The 22406-nt window shown below is 42.3% G+C and overlaps 1 protein-coding gene across 1 annotated transcript in view; it reads right to left on the reverse strand.

Annotated features, from left to right (window-relative positions):
• The window catches only part of LOC115389795 (von Willebrand factor A domain-containing protein 7-like), a 28642-nt gene extending 12367 nt beyond the window's left edge, over nt 1–16275 (reverse strand). The window contains exons 1-4 of the mRNA XM_030093371.1: nt 16217–16275; nt 5581–5636; nt 4406–4592; nt 2959–3128 (exon numbers count right to left, since the gene is read on the reverse strand). Of these exons, the coding sequence (XP_029949231.1) occupies nt 2959–3128; nt 4406–4592; nt 5581–5636; nt 16217–16275 (472 nt within the window). The remainder of the gene's footprint in view (nt 1–2958; nt 3129–4405; nt 4593–5580; nt 5637–16216) is intronic.
• Between the last annotated feature and the right edge of the window lie 6131 nt (nt 16276–22406).

Here is a 22406-nt window from a genome sequence, read left to right on the forward strand (position 1 = left end):
TGAGGACCAGCAAAAATGTCCTCACTTCGCAAAAATGTCCTCACTCTGTTGGTTAAAAATTCGTTCTGGTCCTCACAACTGAGTATCTAAGAACACCCGCATATACCTAAACCCACACCCACACATTTGGAAGCTTCGAGATATTTGCCTTTCTATAAGGACACAGCATATGTTTGACCAGTATCTTTAGCAATAGGCTGATAACATAAGCAGTGACGTGCAGGCAGGGGCAGCAGGGCAAGTACTGCTAACCCTGTCATGAATCATTCTTTACTCCGTAATTAAATGGTCATTCTAAAATGTGCCTGGGGTAAATTACTTGTTGAGTTTGCAACTTCATCCAAAAAAAAAAAAAACAGAAAAAGAAAAAAAAATCGTTATATTTAGCAGAGCTAAGGCTGGACGATTAATTGAATTTTTGATTTCGATTTTGGTTAGCTGCATGGCGCGGCATGTATGTAATTTCCTACGCTGCCAAAGTACCATGAATGCACCTTGTGCAGGCAGCTGCAGCAAGGGCTCTATCAGCAACACGTGAAGGAAGCGGTTTACAAATATGGCAGAAAAGGAGCCTTTAGTTGACAAGAAAGGTAGGACTACTTCAGTCATCTGGAAGCATTTTGGCTTCAAGTCGTCGGACATCCAGCATCCCTGCCACAAGTGCTGCATCAGAGTGGGTTTTCAGGGCAGGTGGAAATGTTGTCACCTGCCTTCGTTAGTCGCTGAAGCCAGACCAAGGCTGTGTTCGAAACCGCATACTTTTTTTTTTTGTTTTGTTTTTTTTTACTAGTTTTAATCATTGTCAATCCAATCAGAAATCTCGTAACATAACATACCTACGAGCACAAACAATGGAGGGAAGATTAAATCTAGAACCATACTCAGCTTGCTAAATGTACATCATAAAGAATCGGGCTATGTTCGAAACCGCATACTGTTTACTACATCCTTACATACTCATACTATCCATCCTGCATCCTGCTTACTCAGTCCATCAAACAGTATGCGAAGCGTTTACACTACAGCATACTACATAATAACCCACAATGCATTGCACTTCTTCCATGAGCAGAAAGCGATCAGCTAAAGCTGATTTCACTTTAGCTCTAAACTCGTCAAATGTAGAACTTCATCGAGATTTTTTTTTAAATTAGGTGACAAAGTGTTGGTTTAGAGCCCGAGTGTGTCGTTTATTTGTCCGAATATCAGCCGTTTATGATTTTGTTCGGAAGAATTCGGCGAAATTCAAGCCAGCCACAGTGAGCAACGCACTTCCGGTTATTTTCACCAAAATAAATCACCCCTTTCCCTTTCTCATGCAAAAAAACCTCAGTGATAAATCTGTGCTTTTACTTTGAAAACAAGAAGGCAATCTTTCAGCAATATATCTCGCTTAACGTCGCCGTTTGGACCGGTGTCCCGTTAACGGACCACTTATTATGCCAATTATGATGCTTTACCGACGGAGAGTTTTTTCGGCCCTTCAACGAAGATCGGCTCGCCGTCTTCGGTACATCATGGTCGCTTTCAGCATGGACTAGTTCTCAGATGTAAGGGTTTTTTTTGTTTTTTTGTTTTTTGTTTTTACTATTTTTAATCATTGTCAATCCAATCAGAAATCTCGTAACATAACATACCTACGAGCACAAACAATGGAGGGAAGATTAAATCTATAACAATACTCAGCTTGCTAAATGTACATCATGAAGAAACAGTCATTGTGAACTGAATAAAGTTTATTCAAATGTCCGTCGCGTTGCATCTTGGGCAATTTCAGTATGAGTAGTGAACACACGATGTATACTCAACATTTCTGGCGAATGCAGTATGCATCCGGGAACTTCTCGCATACTCAAAATCGCATACTGCCAGTGTAAACACACTGCATACTCAATAAGTTAGTATGAGTAGTAGGTAAGTATGCGGTTTTGAACACAGCCCAAGTGAACAGACTCGTCTTCCTTGCCAAAAACCTGTAGGAAGTTAACTACAGGGAGTTTTTAACTATGCAGCCAACCCCTCTTTTGTTATTTAAAATAGATTTTGAGAGAGTTCAAAGAATATTTTCAGATTGTGTTTTTGACTGAGTTATTAGTGTATTTTGCATATTGCTATTTTTGCAAGTTTTATAGAAATGCATGCAGATTGGGTATTTATTTTTATTTGTTTTATTGATCTTATTTATAATATTAATTTTTTATAAGTTTATTTTTGATTGTTCTTTCAAGTTGTCGTGTAATAAATACTCAAGTTTTGGAATTATGAATAATCGTGGTTATTAATCGTGATTTCAATATCTATCAACATAATCGTGATTATTATTTTTGCCATAATCGTCCAGCCCTAAGCAGAGCTCAAATTTTCTATGTCCTTAAACACATTGCAGCTTGGGGCAGCCGGGCTTGGACAGCTGCAGTTTCAATAGGTAGCCTTGGATCCAAGCTGGATGCTGCTGGTTTATGTAACATTGAGTGACAGTATCATCAGTCAATCAGATTTTGATGTGTTATTAACAGACAGCTGCTCGAGGCGGGGCTTTTCAAATGAGCTTCACTGATTGGTCCATGGGCAGCCGTCTGATCCCATCTGTTTTTCTGAAGATGATGGTGGCTGAATTAACAGAGAGGCTGGAAGATACAATTGTTCTTGGCTCTCTCTTGAGCAGATTAGCGCTGTTATTGAGCTGCTATATGCTTCTGGTCAAAAACACTCTGTACGTCGTCGTCGTCGTCGTCATGGTATGTGCATTGTAAAGTGGAGAGTGAGGGAAGATGATCTTTTGGTGTCTTGGTGCATTGTGCTTGTTGATCAGCAGTCTTATAAGTACTGTTAAGTACTGAAGTGACATTGATTTAGGACTGTGTATGTATTGTATTGGATGTATTGGTATATTTTGTTCCTGCTGGCCCTGACTGAAACACGACAATGGCATACTGCGTTACTGCGTTAGTTACACACCTGTGTCATTGAAAGGTACCAGAATGTATAGAGAAGGCTCCGCCAGTGTTCCTGTCCTGCTGTCAATAATCCGAAGAGTAGCCTCCCGAACTGCAGCGATGTCATCGCTCATACTGCTGGTGGTGTCAATCACAAAACACAGAGGAGAGGACTGGGAAAGACCCATCAATCTGAAAAAAAAATGTTTGAAATGGTTATTTAAGATTAAAATACCTCATAATTTGAACAATTTCAACAACATGAAAGTCTTGAAAATTTGAAGTAATGAAATCTGTTCATTTTAAGCCATGGCATGGAGTGGCTATACACTCAACCTCCAACATTGCTGGGTAACTCATTGTACTCACTGGTGTATTGTTTTTTCTTTTTATACTGTTTACTCTCAGTAAGTCATTGTTAGGGATGTGCAATACCACTTTTTTTCAGACCGATACCAAGTACGAGTACTTCATCTTCAGTACTCACCGATACCGATACTTGCATACCGATACTTTATACACATAAAATTTAAAATAATGCAATGAGATTATTTTTGAAAATGAATTTTATTTCCAATAAAAAGGCAGCCCAGCCACTATGTTTAAGTCCAAAATAATAGTCTGAAAAATAAAACAAGCAACTGAGTTTGCACTTATTTAAATGAAATTAAGTGCAAGATAAAACAATTTCTCTGAGCTTTACACTTTACATAAACTAAGGTTTTTAAATGTACTAATTTGAATGATTTTTTTATGAACTAAAGTCAAAGATAGAAAAACCCCTGAGTTTAAAGAGTTGCTCGTGTTATTTGTGCTGCTCTCGGATCTCTGCTCTTCAGTTTCTCGGTCTTCTGCAGAGTTTGCCGTCGAGTTGCTGCCGGAGTTTTCTTTTTTTCCAGCACAACAGCGTCAGACTCTCGTCCACAAGCTTCGCCCTGAGGTGTTTCAACAAATTACTAGTGGTAAATGAACAACATTGCGCACCTCCTTTAGCAATTTTAGCATTGCAGAGTGAGCATTCTGCAAAGCTCGGCTCGTTTTCACTTATATAACAGAATTTCCACACCGGCGGTTCTGGTGAGACGAGCAGCCGTTCTGGATTCATTCCTGTTGTCTCTGCTCTGGATGAGACTCACGGAGAAGTCAGCCCGCTGCAGTGTAGCCCTGCGTCTGTCAGCGACTCCCAGAGATCAGCTTCTTCCTCTTTCATGTTTGTCGGCAGCTTGCATCCCATTCGGTTGCACTACCGCCAACTGCTGGTGAGGAGGGCTTACTACGCGTGGGGTTTTCTTGCCGTGAGTATCGGCGGCTGGCATCGGCAAGCTTCACGAGTACCCGATACCTTGAAATAAGGCCAGTATCGGCCCGATACCGATACCTGGTATCGGTACTCGCACATCCCTAGTCATTGTACCTTCATGATCTAAACCACTGTCTGAGTGTAAAACATGACCGAACAATTTCAGTACCGCAGAAAGTTCATGTCTCCAACTGCAACTCTGATGTCTTCCAGTAACTCCAATGTGGCATCAAGTGCCAGATCTGCTGCTTCCTGGTGAAGGAAGCCATGGTTGGAGTTTCGTGTATCCTTATTGATACCGCCCACAGGATCCTCATTACTTGTTTTATCAAAAGACCCGCCATGGCTGCATTTACCTTAGAAGAGAGACAAACCACATTGACAGTTTGATAAGTTACAGCTCAGTTTGGTAAAAGGCAATTGTTTAAAGACATTCCATCAAGAAATACATCATGGAAAAGGACTTCAACAAGGAAAAATTATATATGCATTTTTATATCACAGGTCCATGACTTCGAAGATTAGGTGTGATGGGGTGCTGGTCGGGCCAGCCAAAGTCAGTGAGGCTAAAGTGAAGACCCAGAAAAACAAGTTCAAAAGAACCCCATGTAACAGGAATACAAATTCCCTACTCTGTCTTGACAAACATTTGGGCCATCTCTGAGGTGGTGCTCAGCGGTCACCCAGCGGCTGGGTAGCTCACATGTTGTGGTCAAGCACAAGCCAAACAAGTTATGTGGGGAAGCTTAAGATGATCCTCCACCTGCAAAGTCCAACATGGGGAGTGGGGCATTGCCCACATAGTTTAAAAGAACAGGGGGGAAAGCTTGGACTGTTGTTTGTGCTTATGCACCAAACACCAGCTCAGAATATTTGCCTTTCTAGAAGAAAGTGAGCGAGGTTCTGGAAATGGCACAGTCAACAGACTCCATAGTTGTTATAGGAGCCAAAGCATGAGATAAGGCTTACAACGGACAAAATACATTTATTGATTTAATTTAACGTATAAGGATCTGTTTCATACTTTTAGAATATATATTTAGAGGTGTAAGATCAGTATGCTGTTACTTTGTTATTGGATTATTGTTTTTTTACATTGCATACTGCAGAGGGTATTCATAGAGTATTAAGAATATTTTTGTTTTGATAAGTTGATAAACGTTTTGTTTACTTCAGAGAATCTTGATTGGAATAGGCCACATTGGAGTTCCGTGTGCGCAGGGGATTGTGGGTAGGGTGAAAGGTTAAGGCTTAAGATTGATGGGAAAAAAGGAAAAAGTAAAGCCTCCAGCCGTGAGTAATGAAGATTAATAAGGTAGGCGCTGTATAAGCCTTTTCTCCAACGGTGAATGCGCTGTGCTGAGGGTATTGCTTTGCCATCGTCGATGACTGACAGGCCCCTGAGGCATGTAAAAAAGGATCACTTAGCCCTCATTTATGACAGACAGGCTCGTTTGGCAAACTCAGTGGCAGCCATTACAGTGACTTTCAATAGCTGCAATGTACAGTCAACATGAGCCAAGTAAAAAGATCTGCATCAGTGTCACAGCGCACTGAACCTAGAAAGGTTAAAATGATGGAGAAAGCTCTCGAGGAGAAGATTCGTAATGCTATTAACAATAGAAAAGCTAAGCTCGGCTGGTTGACAAGTAAAATGAATCAGATTAATCAGTTGATGGAGGCTGGTGATGACAATAATCTGCCAGTTTTACAGACAACATTGATGGTTGAATTCAGTAAGCTATTTGGAGAGTTTTGTGAACTTAACATCTCAGTTAAAGTGTTGTTGAGTGAGATATCAGAAGATGAGATGAAGGCAGATCAGGACGGATGGTTCACACCCAAGGCGGACATGTTCTACAGCTTGACCGTAAGAGCTGAGACATGGATGAAGGAAGTGCAACATCCCAGAGTGCCAAGATGACCAACAGAAGATATCAAGGGAGGATGTCCAGTTCCTTGAGATGGTGTCACAGTCTGCTAAGCTGACAGAGGGTCACTACACCATTGGTCTACTACTGAGGAACACAGCCATCAACATGCCAAACAACAGAAGAGCTGCTGAACAACGAGCTCTCAACCTAAGAAGGAAGTTCATTAAAAATCATCATTTCCCTGCTGACTACTCGGCTTTTGTGGAAGACTGGATCGCAAAGGGGGATGCAGTCAAAGTTCCGGCTTTTGCTGTAACGAAGCAACCACCGCCTTAGACCCTCACATCCGGCAAGAAAAAACTCCAAAAACCCAGTGGGAAAAGAAGAAATCTTGGGGAGAACCACAGTATGGAGGGATCCCACTCCCAGGGACTGACAGCTTTGGCAACAGCTAGCATGAGACAATAAGAAGTAAAGCCAAGGACTATGTTGAGTACAGTCCGTTGGACAGTCGAGCACAAGAACAATGGATCCCAGAAGTAGAACCGAAGCCAGTCCATGGGCAGCACCGTCAGGAGCGTCCTCCCGGTCCAGCCGGAGCTTGTTCGTAGGCCCTCATAATAATGGAGTCAGCAACTGAAACTGGAGAAGACTCTCCCTCGAAAGGGGGGGGGGGGGGGGGGGGGGGGGGGGGGGGGGGGGGGACAACAGGTGAAAAGCAATGAACGGACTAAAGGGAATAACATTCAGACATTAGAGGATAGGGCTCAGTGCACCGTACTTCCCACAGCATTCTAGCTCCTTGGGCAGCTTTGTGGATAGTTTAGTATTTAAACTAGTATTTAGTTAGTATAGTTTAGATAGTTTAGTTTAGTTTAGTTTAGTTTAGAATCCCTAGCTGACCTGATCATAGGCTGCATTGAAGAGAAACGTCTTGAGCCTAACCTTAAATGTGGAGACTGTGTCTGCCTCTTTGACACCACTTGGAAGCTGGTTCCATAAAAATGGTGCCTGATAGCTGAAGACTCTTCCACCCAGTGTCCATTTAGAGACTCTAGGAGTCACCAGTAACCCTGCATTTTGAGAGCGAAGTGCTCTGATTGGTTGATAAGGCGTTAAAGCATCTTGGAGATAGGTCGGAGCCATCCCATTTAGGATTTTGTAAGTCAGGAGAAGGATTTTAAATCTAACTCTAAACTTGACAGGAAGCCAGTGAAGAGATTTTAGAACGGGAGTAATGTGTTCACGTCTTCTAGTTCCGGTTAATAATCTGGCGGCTGCATCTTGAACCAACTGAAAGTTTTTTTATGCACTTTTTGGGCAGGCTGGAAGAAGGGAGTTGCAGTAGTCCAGTCTGGTAGAAACAAATGCATGGATGAGTTTTTCTGCATCGCTTCTAGGTAGAATGTTTCTTATTTTAGCTATGTTGTGCAAGTGGAAATATGCTGTTTTACAAGCCAGGTTGATGTGTGCTTTAAAGGAGATATCCTGATCAAATAAGACCCCGAGGTTCCTCACAGTAGAGGAGGAGGGTACACTGATGTTATCTAAGGTGATAATCTGTTGGGATAGACACTCTCTCAGTTTATGGGGGCCTAGTATAATGACCTCTGTTTTGCCAGGATTAAGATGGAGATAGTTCGTAGTCATCCAGGATTTAATTTCTCTGATACAGTCACTGAGTCTGTTTATTTGATTAGTTTGATCAGGTTTCATAGATAAATACAATTGTGTGTCATCTGCATAGCAATGACAATTGATATCGTGACTTCAAATTATGTTCCCTAAAGGAAGCATATATAACAGAAATAAAATTGGCCCGAGCACGGACCCTTGAGGAACCCCATAACTGACCTGGGAGCACGGTGAGGACTGTTGGTTAACGTGAACAAATTGGTACCTATTAGATAAATAGGATTTGAACCAGCAGAGGGCTTTTCCTCTGATGCCAACCTCACATTCTAACCTGTGCAGGAGAAAATTGTGGTCAGTTGTATCAAAAACCTGCACTGAGGTCTGGGAGAACCAGGATTGAGACGAGACCTGCGTCAGCCGCCAATAGCAAATCATTAGTGACTTTAACTAACACAGTCTCAGTGCTGTGATAAGCTCTATATCCTGACAGAAATTTCTCAAATAAACTATTGTCCTGTAGGTGGCGGCAAAGCTGTTTAACCACGACTTTTTCCAGGACTTTTGAAATAAAAGGCAGATTTGATATCGGTCTGTAGTTGGCTAGAATATCCAGATCAAGATTAGTTTTTTCAGCGGTGGTTTGATTACTGCGAATTTAAATGACTGTGGCACGTAGCCAACTTCTAGAGATGTATTTATTATAGTTATGATCGTATTTAAGATAACTGGAAGAATATCTTTGAAAAGCTTAGTTGGAATTGGATCTGGGAGACAGGTCGAAGTTTTAGAAGACATTACAATCGAAGTAATCTCAGCCCCATTTACTGATGAGAAACTGTCTAGTATTTCAGGTATTTCAGGTGGCGGCAGTGGCTGGATTCCCTGAGCTTGATCTGAGGAAAGCGCTTCACTGATTTTACCTCTGATGGTTATGATTTTATCATTAAAGAATTTAAGAAAGTCATGGCAGTTTAAAGATTCTGGGATTACTGGTTCCACTGCAGTATGACTGTTTGTCAGTCTGGCTACAGTGTTGAACAGAAACCAAGGGTTATTTTTGTTTATTTCTATTAAACAAGAGTAATATAATGTCTTGGCTTTAAAAAGAGTTTGTTTATAGCTTAGCAAGCTACATTTCCAAGCCTTCAGAGATTGTTCCGATTTAGATTTACGCCACAGTCTTTCTAATTGCCGAGTTTTTTGTTTGAGAACACGGGTTTCAGAATTAAACCATGGAGCAACGCGCCTGGGTCAATTCGTTTTCAGCTGCAACTGAGCCACTACGTCAAGGGCAGATTTTAGTCAGTGCATAGCACTGTCAACAAACTGATCACTATTATCACCACTAGTCAATAAGCTCATTTCTGTGAGTTCACAAGATAGTGCAGCAAATGCAGGCTGGATGAATTCTTTGTACCGAGTCACAAATTTTTCAGATAATGTCTGTATCAGCTGAATTTTATCTTTTTGAGCAGAGTAGTCTTCAATCAAAACCTGAAAAGTAATTAAAAAATGGTCTGAGAGTATGGGGTTCTGAGGGAGAACATTTAGGTCATTGACCTCTATCCCATATGTTAAAACCAGATCCAGGGTGTGCTTGTGACTATGAGTGGATTCATCAACATTTTGAGTGAAACCGATACTATCTAATACTGCAATAAACGCATTACTCAAACTGTCACCAGAATCATCCACATGGATGTTAAAGTCACCTATTGTAAGGATCTTGTTATGAGCCAATACTATATTGCTTAAAAACTCTGAGAACTCAGTTAAAAAGTCAGAGTAAGGACCAGGAGGTCGATACACAATAATAAATAGCACAGCTTTTTGATTCTTCCAATTTGGACAAGTAAGCGTTAGTATTAAGCTTTCAAAAGAGTTGAATTTAACATTAGTTTTGGGTTTAAGAAGAAGACTGGAGTGTGATATCACTGCCACACCTCCACCTCGACCTGTTGATCTAGCTGTTTGGAAATTAACATAGGTTGGAGGGGTACATTCATTGAGCCTCACATAGTCATCTTGCTGAAGCCAAGTTTCTGTTAGAGCAAGGAGATCAATGTTATTGTCGTCGATAAGGTCATTAACTAACAGAGATTTAGTGGAGATTGCTCTAATGTTTAGTAGACCACATTTTATGTATTTCCTACTGGAAAAGTTATTCTGTCTCGTACAGGTGTTAAGCTTTTTACCCATTGACTTTTTTTTAATGCTTTGTGCACTATGGACAGACACAGTCTCTGTTAGCCTAGGTAAACCTCCATGCTTGACTTGTAAAAATCCGGGAGCAGGATTAGTGACGGGATCAACAAGATCAACAGAGGAGCATTCTACACGACTGCTCTGCGCCCGGGGCTCATAGCTGGTTTGTCAATTTAGCATACTAAGCTGATCAGCCATATTGTGAGCTAAAAGGGCTGCACCATCCAAAGTTGGGTGGATGCCGTCCCTCCGGATGAGCCCAGGCTGTCCCCAGAAGGTGCACCAGTTGTTTAGAGAAATAACTCCATTTTCCTCACTCCATCTAGACAACCAGTGATTGAATGATGAAAGTCGGCTATACATTTCATCATTGACCAAATTGGGCAGGGGACGAGAGAATATTATAGCATCAGACATCGACTTAGCCAGTTCACACACTGAGGCTACTTGTAATGTGAGCAGCTCTGATTGTCTCCGCCGGGCATCATTACCGCCTGCGTGAATCACGACTCGACAGAATCTCCTACCTTCCTGTTTTAAAAGCCTAAGGTTCCCCTCGATGTCACCCACTCTGGCCCCCGGGTAACACCTAACCTTCACCGCTGGCAGCTTCACGTCTCTAACTGTGGGGCTGCCAATCACCAGCGTGTCCAGTTCAGCCGGTGTGTCGTCGCTGAGGGGAGAGAACCTATTGCAGACGTGAAGCGGTTCTTGGAGTGCTACGTGGCAGTGCTTAGCACTAGCCTTCCTCCGGACTGTCACAAACCGGTCCTGGTCTTGCCCCGGCTGCTCGGGACATGCTGCGGGGCTAGGCTTGCTAACACTCCTCTCACTGCAGGAGCGGGCTGCGAGCCCTGCCGCTACCTCGCTATAGCTAGCGCTGCCCTGCCCCTCACATCTGCGAAGCCGCTCCTCTAACTCGGTTACCCTGGCCTCCAGCGCTGTCAATACACTGCACTTTACGCAAATACCCCTATCGTCAAGGGAGGCAGGGTTCTGACTCAACATACGGAACACTGAGCAGGATTTTGATTGCTTCGTGAATTAACAGTAATAGCAAGAGAGAGACAGCAAGCACTTCAGTCACTCGCAAGCTTCAGCAAGCTTCACCAACACGGAAAACACTCACCGGAGTGACGTCAGCCAGAGGTGCCAATCCAGTTGTCGTATTTTCCAGACCGGGCCAGAGATGAAGCTTCATTTACAAGAATCTGTGTTTTGACCCGACAGCACCACTGTGCTCAAATACATCAAAAACAGAACCAGCAGTTTTTGCACTTTTGTTGCAAATCGAGTTGAGACCATTCTGAAGCTGTCAGAAGAAAGATAATGGTGGTATGTAAATACGACACAGAATCCTGCTGACTTTGTGTCCAGAGGACTCAGTGCGGAGTCTTTTCTCCGCCACGAGACATGGATACAGGGGCCGGATTTCCTCACCAAACCTGAGGAGGAATGGCCTCAAAACTCTGACAACTTTGGAGATTTAACAATGGAGGACCCAGAGATAAAAAAAAAAGGCAGTGGTTCGCACTACTGTGGCCAAAGAGCAGTTGGACACAGTTCAGTGATTCCTGGAGTACTACTCCATTTGGGAGCGCCTAAAAAAGGCGGTCGCTTGGATGTTAAGACTGAAACGCATACTGCTGATATAGTGCCGCAAGAGAAAGAAAATGAGTGCCATGTTCACTCAGTCTAAGGTACAGGCGGAGATGAGGAGCTTCAAGACAAGTCAACAGAAGACTAACCTCACAGTGGAGAACATGAAAGAAGAGATAATTCGTTTCTGTCAACTACGGAAGTACTCCAGTGAGATCTCTGCACTTCTGAAGGGTGATGACATTAAAATGAGCAGCCACATCTACAGGCTCAAACCTGTACTTCTGGATGGAATCCTCAGAGTAGGAGGAAGGCTTGGCAGATCGGCAATGACAGAAGAGGCAATGCACCCTGTTATCCATCCCTTTTAAAGACTGCCCAGTAACGAAGCTCATTCTCAGAAACATCCATGAGAATGTGGGTCACAGTGGTCATAACCATGTGTTGTCCAGGCTCAGAACCAAATACTGGATACCTGGTGCTCACACAGCAATAAGAAGAGTCCTTTCAAGGTGTGTCACATGCTGCCGCTCGCATGGTGCTGCTGGTCAGCAACAGATGGCAGACTTGCCCCAGGACAGGGTAGTCCCAGATGAAGCCCCTTTCAACAACACCGGTGTCGACTACTTCGGTCCGTTTGAGGTTAAGCGGGACAGAAGCTTGGTGAAGAGGTGGGGAGTTCTCTTTACCTGCCTGGCTATCCGTGCCGTCTACATTGAGGTGGTGTCATCCTTGGACATAGACTCATTTATCCATGCTCTATGATGCTTTCTTGTGAGAAGAGGCCAGGTGAAGATCCTCCGGTCTGATAATGGAACGAACTTCATTGGAGCGGAGAGAGCGCTAAAGATAGCTATGGCACAATGGAATAATCTCAGGATTGAAAACAGTCTGTGACCAAAAGGCATCAAGTGGATCTTCAAACCCCCCTACTGGTTGTCACCATGAGCGGGGTCTGGGAACGGATGATCCGATCTGTCTGAAAGATCTTCAGCACCACTTTAAGGCTCCAGACACTGGATGAAGGCCTACACACCTCTTGTGTGAGGCAGAAGCCATTATAAACAGTTGACCAATAACCAAAGCTTTGAACGATCCTTTGGACCTGGAAGCGCTCACCCCCAACCATCTCTTGCTCCTCCAGTCAAAGCCTTTGTTGACTAATTATACAGTATTCTTCATATTTTGTTTATCTAGTATTCATTGCATTATGCTATTTAGTATTATTCATATTATGCATGTCTTTGTTTAGGTATAGTGTGTTTCTGTAAACAGGTGTGGAAAAAGATGTATTCTGTTATTTTTTCTGCCTTAGTCACTCTCTTTTTATTTTTTCTTTTCTGGTTCTTCTTTTATTTACAACATCCACTTGGCAACCTGCCAGGGGCAGAGGTCACCTAGTCTGAGTTTTATTTTTTCACAGATGGAACCCACGTGACTAGTGGTGCAAAATATATTGTTGTGGGGAAGTCCCTAGCATGTATAGGTGAGATGTATTGAAAGTCTGAAAGTCCTGATAAGATGCACCAAGGGAGGAGGAAAGGTGGAAAACACAAAACGTACAGCTGTGCCAGTGTGCAGGTCCCCACTGAGTGAGATGTCGTAAAGTTGAGAAAAGCCAGACGCAAGGGCATTCCCAGAAAAACAGTATAAACAGAGGGAGCTGAAATCGGTCCATGCGCCAGTTTGAGACGGCCACGCTGGTTGCCGGGAGTTTTAGTAATAAAACTCTCTATCTATCTATCTACCACGATTGAAGACTTCAAGGATCAAGAGTGGATATAACTGAAGATTTTAAGATTTTTCTGTAAAATGTGTTTGGGGGTTTTTGTCCATCGCAACTGGCCTAGGATACTTTTTAAATAAAAATCCACGACACCTTCTCTGCCAACAGGTCTCTTTGTGAAAGGATTTCTACTCACGCAGGAGATAGAAACAAGTTCAGTACATGGTGTACATATTCTGGAAACGGTGGACAAGGATGTACCCACCTCAGCTACAAGAGCGTCAAAGGTGGACGCATGTGACTCGCAACTTTGCGAAGGGGGACGTCGTCCTGATCGTTGATGATTCTGCACCATGAAACTCCTGGGTCCTGTGCAAGGTCATTGAGGCAGTTCCTGACAAGAGCGGGCTTGTGCGTCGGGTTCGCATCAAGAAAAAGACAACCATCTTAGATAGATCCATTACTAAGGTCTGTCTTCTCCAAGAAGCTGCATGAGGCGGTGTTAAAGACCATCCTCCCACAGTGCGCCATGTGCTAGTAACCTCTGGCACCAGGTATTGGTTACCCAGCAGCAGAGACTTTCCTTGAGTTAAGCTTTAGCTCCCTCTTTTTGTTAATTAGCTTTGGTAATTGTCTCTATTTTAAAAGAGAAAAGAGGGGCCTGTTTTTTTTGAAGCCAAATCATGAGATAAGGCTTACAACTAGGGTGACCAGATGTCCCGCTTTGTGAGGGACAGTCCCACATTTTAATACTTTTCACGCATCCCGCAAACTGAGATAATGTCCCGCATTTACAGTGGCACTTTAATTTTTTGAAATGCAGTCTCACTGAGGCTATTATCTGGTGCTGATCAAACAGCTGTGTGTCTGTGGTCGGGAGACGGGAGAGCCATCATCAGGGGGCGGGGTGGGCTCTGGGATGATCGGTCAATCAAGCCAGACATGGGTGTGTGCGCCTGCTGCCCGAGCCCGCTCCGCCACAAACAACCACAGCGTCGCTTTGGCATCCAGCAGCAGACATGGAGGAAAAAGATAAAGACACGACTCGTAAAAAAAAAAAAAAAAAGAAAAAGAAAATGCAGCAAAGAATGGGACACCATTCACTCCTCCTCGGTAAGAACAGTGCAGGGTGACTGCACCAAAGTTTTGTGTGTGTGTGTGTGTGTGTGTGTGTGTGTGTGTATGTGAAAAGGCAAACCGAAAAGCAACATAATTTATGTTATTTTACTTCATTTTAATTTGAAAATTGACCGGATTCTCTTGTATTTTCCATTCCCGACTTCCTGTGTGGTGCGATCCGCTCTGTCCAGCTTTACAACTGGTGGTGCACGGCACGCGCGGCTCGCGGAGAAAATAGAGAGGAGTGGAGCGGCCGCGCTCCACGGCACGAGCCGCTACGCATGCGGCGCTGTCCCGCACCTCTTGTATGAACTGTCAGATACATTAACAGGGGCGCCGATCTGACAGGCGGTGCGCGGGGCTTCCCACTTCCGCGTCGGAAGCGGCACGTCCTGTGTGAACCAGGCATTTGTCGCCCCCTGTCGGCGGCCCTGCCCAACTATATGAAAGACTCCCTATCTGTCAATGATAAAGAACCCTTTAAAAATTCCTAGATCCAGACAGTGATCCAGATCTTCACCAAAATTTAATCAATTCTAAGTTAGCCCAAGACCCACCTTTCCACAAAGTTTCATTGCAATCCGTCAATTACTTTTTCCGGGATCTTGCTAACAAACCAACCAACCAACAAACCAACAAACCGACATGATTACATAACCTCCTGGCGGAGGTAATTAACATAAAGAGCATGGCATAAAATGTAGCAATACACAGTAAATAACAGGTTAATACATCATTTAAAATGCATTTCATAGAGGTCTAATTAGTCTGCTATTCTGAACTGCATGAGTGAGGTGAGCTCCTTGCAGTATTTTTTTATTCAGATTGTTGGATTTGATTTGGTGAGCCTTGTTGGCTTGGTGAGGTGAATGGAACCTTCTTCAGGAGCCTCCATCTTGTACATGAATATGTGGTTCATTATTGTTCAGAACAAACATTTTAATATTGTGGTATTTGGAGTTGAGTGAAGGTTTTGTTGTTATCTTATATGAAACTGGGAAAGCTGCATTTAAATGAAATATCAGAATACCGGTACATTTTTTAAAAATTAATTATTGAAGACAACCACAACATCTTGGTGTCTCACATTGTCCCACTCAGATATAGTCTCTGTCCCACGTGGTAAATTGGGATCTGGTCACCCTACTTACAACGGACATTTGGACATTTATTGATTTAATTTATCTTATAAGGATCTGTTTCATACTTTTGGAATATATATTTAGAAGTGGAAGATCGGTATGCTGTTATTTTGTTATTTGGATTATTGTTTGTTTGCATTGCATACTGCAGAGAGTATTGATAAAATATTAAGAATGCTTTTGTTTTGATAAGTTAAGTTGAGAAACATTTTATTCACTTCAGAGAATCTTGATAGGAATTGTAGTGTGACGTTCGGTGGAACCTCCCTCCGAGAGGTTGGCGTGTGTCGGCGTATGCGGGGACGGAGGCTTCACAGTTTTCTTACCGAAACTGTAGCATGGATGAAGTTTTCTGTTGGTGATAGTTACCTTATGAAGATCATCTTGTGGATCCAGAATACTTTTTTTTTTTATTTCTTCACTACAACGGAGTACCGTGGAGGTTTAATTGCCACTGGAAGCAGCCACAACATTGTGAGTAAGTAAACATTGTCCTGCGAACTGTCGGCTATCACAGTTGTCCTGGACAACTTCAGTACTCATATTGGTCATGACTGGGTGATCTGGAAGGCAGCCTGCATGGTCTGAACCTGAAAAATGAGTTGTTCAGTGCTTGCTATCAATTGTCTTCACCAAAAATCTCTTTCAAATTGAAGGATGCTCATAAATGTGCTTGGTACCAGAGCTCCATGGGTCTGATGTTGGACTTGCTTTCCAGAGGCTTGTTGGTGTTTGCCATGGGAACAACTGAGGGACATGTTGATAGACTTTAGCTTTCTGGGACTTTGAAGCTGACAAAGGACAGTTTTATTTCCTGAGTGACGCAGGGAGACTCCAGACTCGGCAGTGAGTATTAGCAATCTGAAAGGGCCCAAGCTGGCCAAAGCAAGACCATTTGATCTAGAATGAGTATTTTGTGAGGAGGTGAAGGGCACACTTTGAGTAATGTACCATCTGAAGTGAAGCACTGTTCATTTTTCTTCTGCTGGCAATTCTCCTTACTTTGACCAGAATACACACTTTTTTTTTCCTTTTTACAAAATACAGTATTATTGAAATGTTTGGTGATAATTGATTGTCCAGACATTACATTGAAACCATGTCAGGATACCAATATTAATATTTAATTGGTTTTTACCACAATTTGCTTTGAACGTTTTCTGATGATTGGCTTTGCTTCGTGTATGTGCTTCACAAAATTGTGTGTGAGTGCACTGTGCTTCCAGGCTAGATAGTCTTACCAGCCAGGTTTTCCATAGTCTGGTCACGTCTGATGAGTGTGCTATAAGGAGTGGTTTTTCCAAGCTCCACCCAGTTACTGTGACTGTAGAAATCCTGCATGAACAGAATTAATTTGTCAAGTTATTACTGCTTCTTTTCTCCATAATAACAGCAAATCATTGTCCTCACCTGAAGGGTGTGACATATCTCTCCAAGAGTCTCCCTTCCAACTTCAAAGTTTCCACTGTTCACATTAGCCTTCACCTTTTCCAAATCTAAACAGAAACATGTCAAAAATAATGTAATTAAATACATATTAAATCACAAATGTTCTCGTCCTCTGTTACATCTGAAGAGTACCTGCTGTGATGATATTCCGACCTTCCTCGAAGGCTTCATTGTCAAAATGACGTGCTGCTGAGAAGGCGAAGAAGAAATCCACATGTGAATTTCGTGTGTGAATGGTCTTAATGGCAGTTTGGAAGTTGTCAGTAGAGAGAGGAGAATTGGAGCTTGGATCAGTGGAACAAGCACGGAGGACGGTGTTCACTGACAGGCTGTCATCAATCTAAAGACAAAAGACATGTGTTAACACAATGAGGACAAAGTACAATTCACTAGCCTATACACAAACTATGATTATTTCAGGTAAAAACCATATTTTGCTCTGTACCATTTTTTTCTGTATTTGATCATGTTTTTTTTCCAATCATTATTATCTTTATTAGATTCAAGTAAGTTGTTTTTATTCTGAGGAAAATGTTCTGGATACTGGCAGAACATGACTAAAATCTTCTGACTCCGTCTTTTATTATAACAAGAGAAATAGTAGTAATTATTATTCTTAATTTTTGTCACACTGGTAGTAGAAGTTATTGAATATTAGGTTGCACACAGACAATCTGTAAAGGGTTTGCCCTGCTTTCACCCATAGATTACTCACATTAGTTCCAACAATCTGCAACCTTCAACTGGATGCACTGGTATAGCAGGCGGATGGAAAGTTACATATGACAATCAGCTATTTCTATAGTGGAAAGAAAAAGTGCCATAAATTGTAATAAATACCATGTGACAAATATATTGTGATCATTTCCATAAATTGTCAAAACACTACCTGACTTCATACCTGCCTGACTATTCACATATTCAGTGATTGGTGATGAAAGTCATGTGGCGGAATAAGAAAGTTGCAGACTATGTTTGGTTGTCCAAGAGTTAAAATAAGGACAAACATTTTAGGCCTGGAAATGCATGAGAGTTAATACAATGTACATGTACATGTACTGGGTGTTATGTCACTGTAAGGGGCATTGAGTTTGTTCTGGATCATTGAGGCATTCTTCCTCCAGGAAACAGCCCACATAGCAGAGACACTTGGGCCACATCTGGCTGGAAGCTGGCACAGGTGGCATTTGGTCGGCACTGGCATGCAGCATGTGAACCAAACATGGCCCAGATGTGGCGGAGGTGGTGCCGTATTTAAGGTGGCAAACCGAATGTGGGCCAGATGTTGAGTTTAATATGTGGCCCACGTGTCAAAAAAGAGCGATGGGCCACAGGTGGCATTCAGTTGGTATCACTTTAAGGTGGAAAAAAAGATGTGGGCCAGATGTTAAGTTTAGTACGAGGGTGTACCCAAAAAAACCCGGAATTTGATTATAACTTTTTATTTATGACATTTCAAAATAAAACACCACCGTCGCCTTCAAAATAATCCCCATCTGCATTAATGCAGCGCTCCAGCCGTGTCTCCCACTTCACCAATGCGTCATCAGACCCGCACGTAAAAGTGCCATTTTTTGCCGGCTGCGATTTTTCTGTCACCTCCTCCACATCTGCAAACCGCTGTCCCTTCAGCTCTTTCTTCAACTTGGGGAACAAGAAAAAGTCACTCGAGGCTACATCTGGCGAATAAGGCGGATGGGAGAGGAGATTCATCTCATTCTTCTCCAGAAACTGCGTGACGCGCAGCGCCGTGTCCGCTGGCGCTCTGTGGTGGTGGATCAACCGGGATCCACTCCGCCACTCCGCGGGCCGCTTCCTCCTCACATCCTCACGGAGCCGTATGAGGACTTCCATGTAGTAGTCCTGGTTTACAGTCTGACCTGGAGGGACAAACTTGCTGTGGACGAGACCCTGGACAGGGGAAAAGCAGCTCAGCATTGTTTTCACGGTTGAGCGCACCTGACGCGCGGACATCTGGCCCTTTTTAAACCACCCGAACCACTCATGGACCTGATTCTTCGCCAGAGCATCATCCTTGTAGGCTTGCTGCAACAAGGTGAGTGTTTCTGCTACTGTTTTTTCCCAGCAAAAAGCAGAATTTAATGTTTACGCGCTGCTCTGGCTTTCCGGTTAATGTCGCCATTTTGGAAAAAAATCGCAGACCGCCTCTGCACTCTGTTGCTATAAATAGCGCCTGAGAGGCGTCAGTGTAACTCTCCGAGCTCAAATTTCTCACAGATGTGCATGAGGCTTACCTGCAGCACATCTGACGGCCAGAAGTCGGAACTCATTATTATTATTGTTTTCTGACCAAATTCCGTTTTTTTTTGGGTACCCCCTCGTATGTGGCCCACATATCAAATTTGAACTGTGGGCCACATGCGGCCCGGGTCTGTTCTTCATGTAAAGATAAGCTCACAATGACCGATATTGTTTGTACCAAATGCAATAAAACTTAAATTTCAGGTGTGAAATACCATTAACTTTAATTGGCCTCTTTTAATGCACAATATTTTTGGCCTACTTCTAGAGGCTGATCAATTTATTTGTGCTTTCATTCATGTTGTTCATTCTGTAAAATCTGACAAAGATTTTAATTGTTTTTAATGTATGTTGACATTTCAATAACATCATAGACAAATAAAAATCACACTTTTTCCTGGAGAACATTTTGGGCCCATTTACTATCATTAAAACCACTCATTTTCATTCTAGCATGTAGCATACATAATACATATAACTTCAAAATTACAGATTTGTTACTGCTGTAGCCTACTATTTGCTTATAATATATTTTTTGCTATTCAAACTTAAATCCGAAAAAGTACAACATTCATGACTATTTTATAAAGTGAAGCATTAGCCACAGCATCATTGAAAATCAAGAATACTTAAATCAAAAGCAGAGGGAGTCTCTAGACTCACCTATGCAGCCATTTTTTATATGTTGATAATAAAACCATCTAGTGCATGGATAAGATGCTTTTTAAATATTTTTGGAAAAAACCTGTTGTCGTGAATACATATGAGAATGACGGACTCAACTTCATAGACTTCGATACTCTAAACAAAAAATTTAAGATTAAATGTGTCAAAGTGTTGTGAAAAAATGTGGATTTTTATTTCTAGCCATGCTATCTGGTTGGAGGCCTAAAATGTCCTCTAGAGTGTAACTATAACATTGAAAAAAATCCTGTTCATCTTTCAAACTTCCATAAACAAGTTTTACTTGCTTGGTCCTTATATAAATTTCTTCTTTTAAAATTGTACACCGTTAAAAATAATTCTACCAATTAGTCATGATAAATTAAGAATTTTAGTCAGCAGGACTTTAAGTTATTGAAACAGTTGTGATAACTCAAGATGTTATGTTTATGTTGTGTTCACTAAAGAAAACTTTCTAAACTTATTAAAACGATTCCAGTGGAATTAGGAATTTGAACCGATGATACTTTTCCTCATTGGACATTTCTGATGACGTCAGCACGTTGAACGTGCATTCAAACAGCCCGGCGGTTCTGCAGTCCGCCAGTTTCTGCAGCTGCACGCTACGTGTTTCTTCAGTCTGGGCTCAGTCACGCTCACATATTCAGAAAAGGTAAGTCACCGAGTGATACGAATACTACCCAGATGTTTTTCTCTTGCCTTTAAATTGTTAAGTTATTAGAAGGCTAAACGTGAGACTTTTAGCTAACTTTTAGCTATGCTAACTGGAGCTTCTCAAGACAACGAGCGGGACACTCTTTGTGTTTTTAAACATGTCAGTTCACAACTTGTCCCAGTGAATGACATGAATCCAGCCTGCTCTGTGCAGACTGCACCATGAAAACGCCAGTTGAATTAAAGCAGACAACGTTTGACGACGTTTGTGGGTGCGGGGGGATGGCGTGGCAGACAGTCGGTTTGTGTGCTTGGGGTGTGCACGGAGAGGAGTGCGCGGATGGGGGAGTCACGTGGGGCACGCGGGTGGGGGTGCACGGAGCAGAGTGCGTGCAGGCCGGAGGATTAAATCTGTCAATCTTGTACATCTGTCAGAACAGATTCCATGCATGTTTCTGACATTAAAAGGCTAATTCAAAAACAAGCATTTTTCAGTTTTAAGTGAAAATGGTGTTCACTATTTTTATTAAATTAAAGGTCCAAGTCTTCAATTTAGTTGAGGAATATACAGTACAATGCTGCTGCCCTCAGCCCACCTAAAATATTTTTCAGCTTTTAAGTCCTGCAAATTGTTGAATTTGACACAAAAACTATATTATCAGTGCATTAGTAGGCAAGTGTATGTGCACACCTCTAGAAAATCAAAACAGTTATGATTGTTGAGTGTGCTGTAACCATTGTCACTGTACTAACATGAGATTTTCTGTTGTAGCTCATCGTATTTGCTCCACCTGGCTGCTTCATGGATGAGATGGACAGGTAAGTTTTACACTTCTGTCACGGGAAACCCAGAACACTTGAACACTATAGAACCAGCCATGGTCATGATGGAGGCAGTTTAGCTCTCCTTTGCATTTACAGTGATTGTGTGTTTTTTCAAGTCTCAAGAGTCTCTCCAAACCCATGTGAGACAACATGGATTTAGCAGGAGCAAACCAGTGGACTTTAGAGTTAAATGTCTTTTTTGGAACTTGCAGACAAGTAAAAACTCTAACAGTGCTTTTTTTGTTTTTCTTTTTATCTTTGAGGAGCCCACAGACATGGAGGACGACATGACGAGGGGACTGAACGTGGGAATCCTCAGAATACCAGAAGGGGAGGATCTGACGGACCTGGCTGTGGTGCTGGAGGATCAGATCATCCTGCATGGCATCAAGGACTACTCACACTGCTATGCTGTTTGGACTTCTGTATGTGCTCAACATCCACTATACACTATACTACCACTATACACTATACTACATCGAATTGTTCTGTTGTATTCATTTCAGTAAGAGCAACTTCCGCTTTGTCCAGTCCTTCACAAGTTTTCCACTTACCCCAAACTTTATTTCTGCTGCTTCATTACTGTTTTCGACTACATATCTCACTTTTGGGGGGCATTTGTATTCAGTGTGGTATATATGTTGTATAAAACTTTTGCTTTGCTTTTAAAAATGTATAGTATTAAACTTGTTAATTTTATATACTGTTTTAAGATGATATTGTAATTGTATCAATAAATAAATATTTGAAACTGTCATTGTTGGAGCATTTTGTTTTCTGGGCCAAATACGGCAAGTGAGTGTATTAAAGAAGTGGCCCGGTTACGGTTTAGTTCAGGCTGACATCTGGAACCAGTTCTGAAACTTGTCTGGTCCTCCTTCGGGCCAGCTGTGGTCATACAGGTGGTTGACGTCTGGGAGAAAAACTAAAACTTACCTCGCCCAACGCTGGGCCAGGACAGGGCCACATATGGCTAAATAGGTGGCTGAGACATGG

The sequence above is a fragment of the Salarias fasciatus genome, chromosome 6 (assembly GCF_902148845.1).
Source record: "Salarias fasciatus chromosome 6, fSalaFa1.1, whole genome shotgun sequence".
Taxonomy (NCBI): Eukaryota; Metazoa; Chordata; class Actinopteri; order Blenniiformes; family Blenniidae; genus Salarias; species Salarias fasciatus.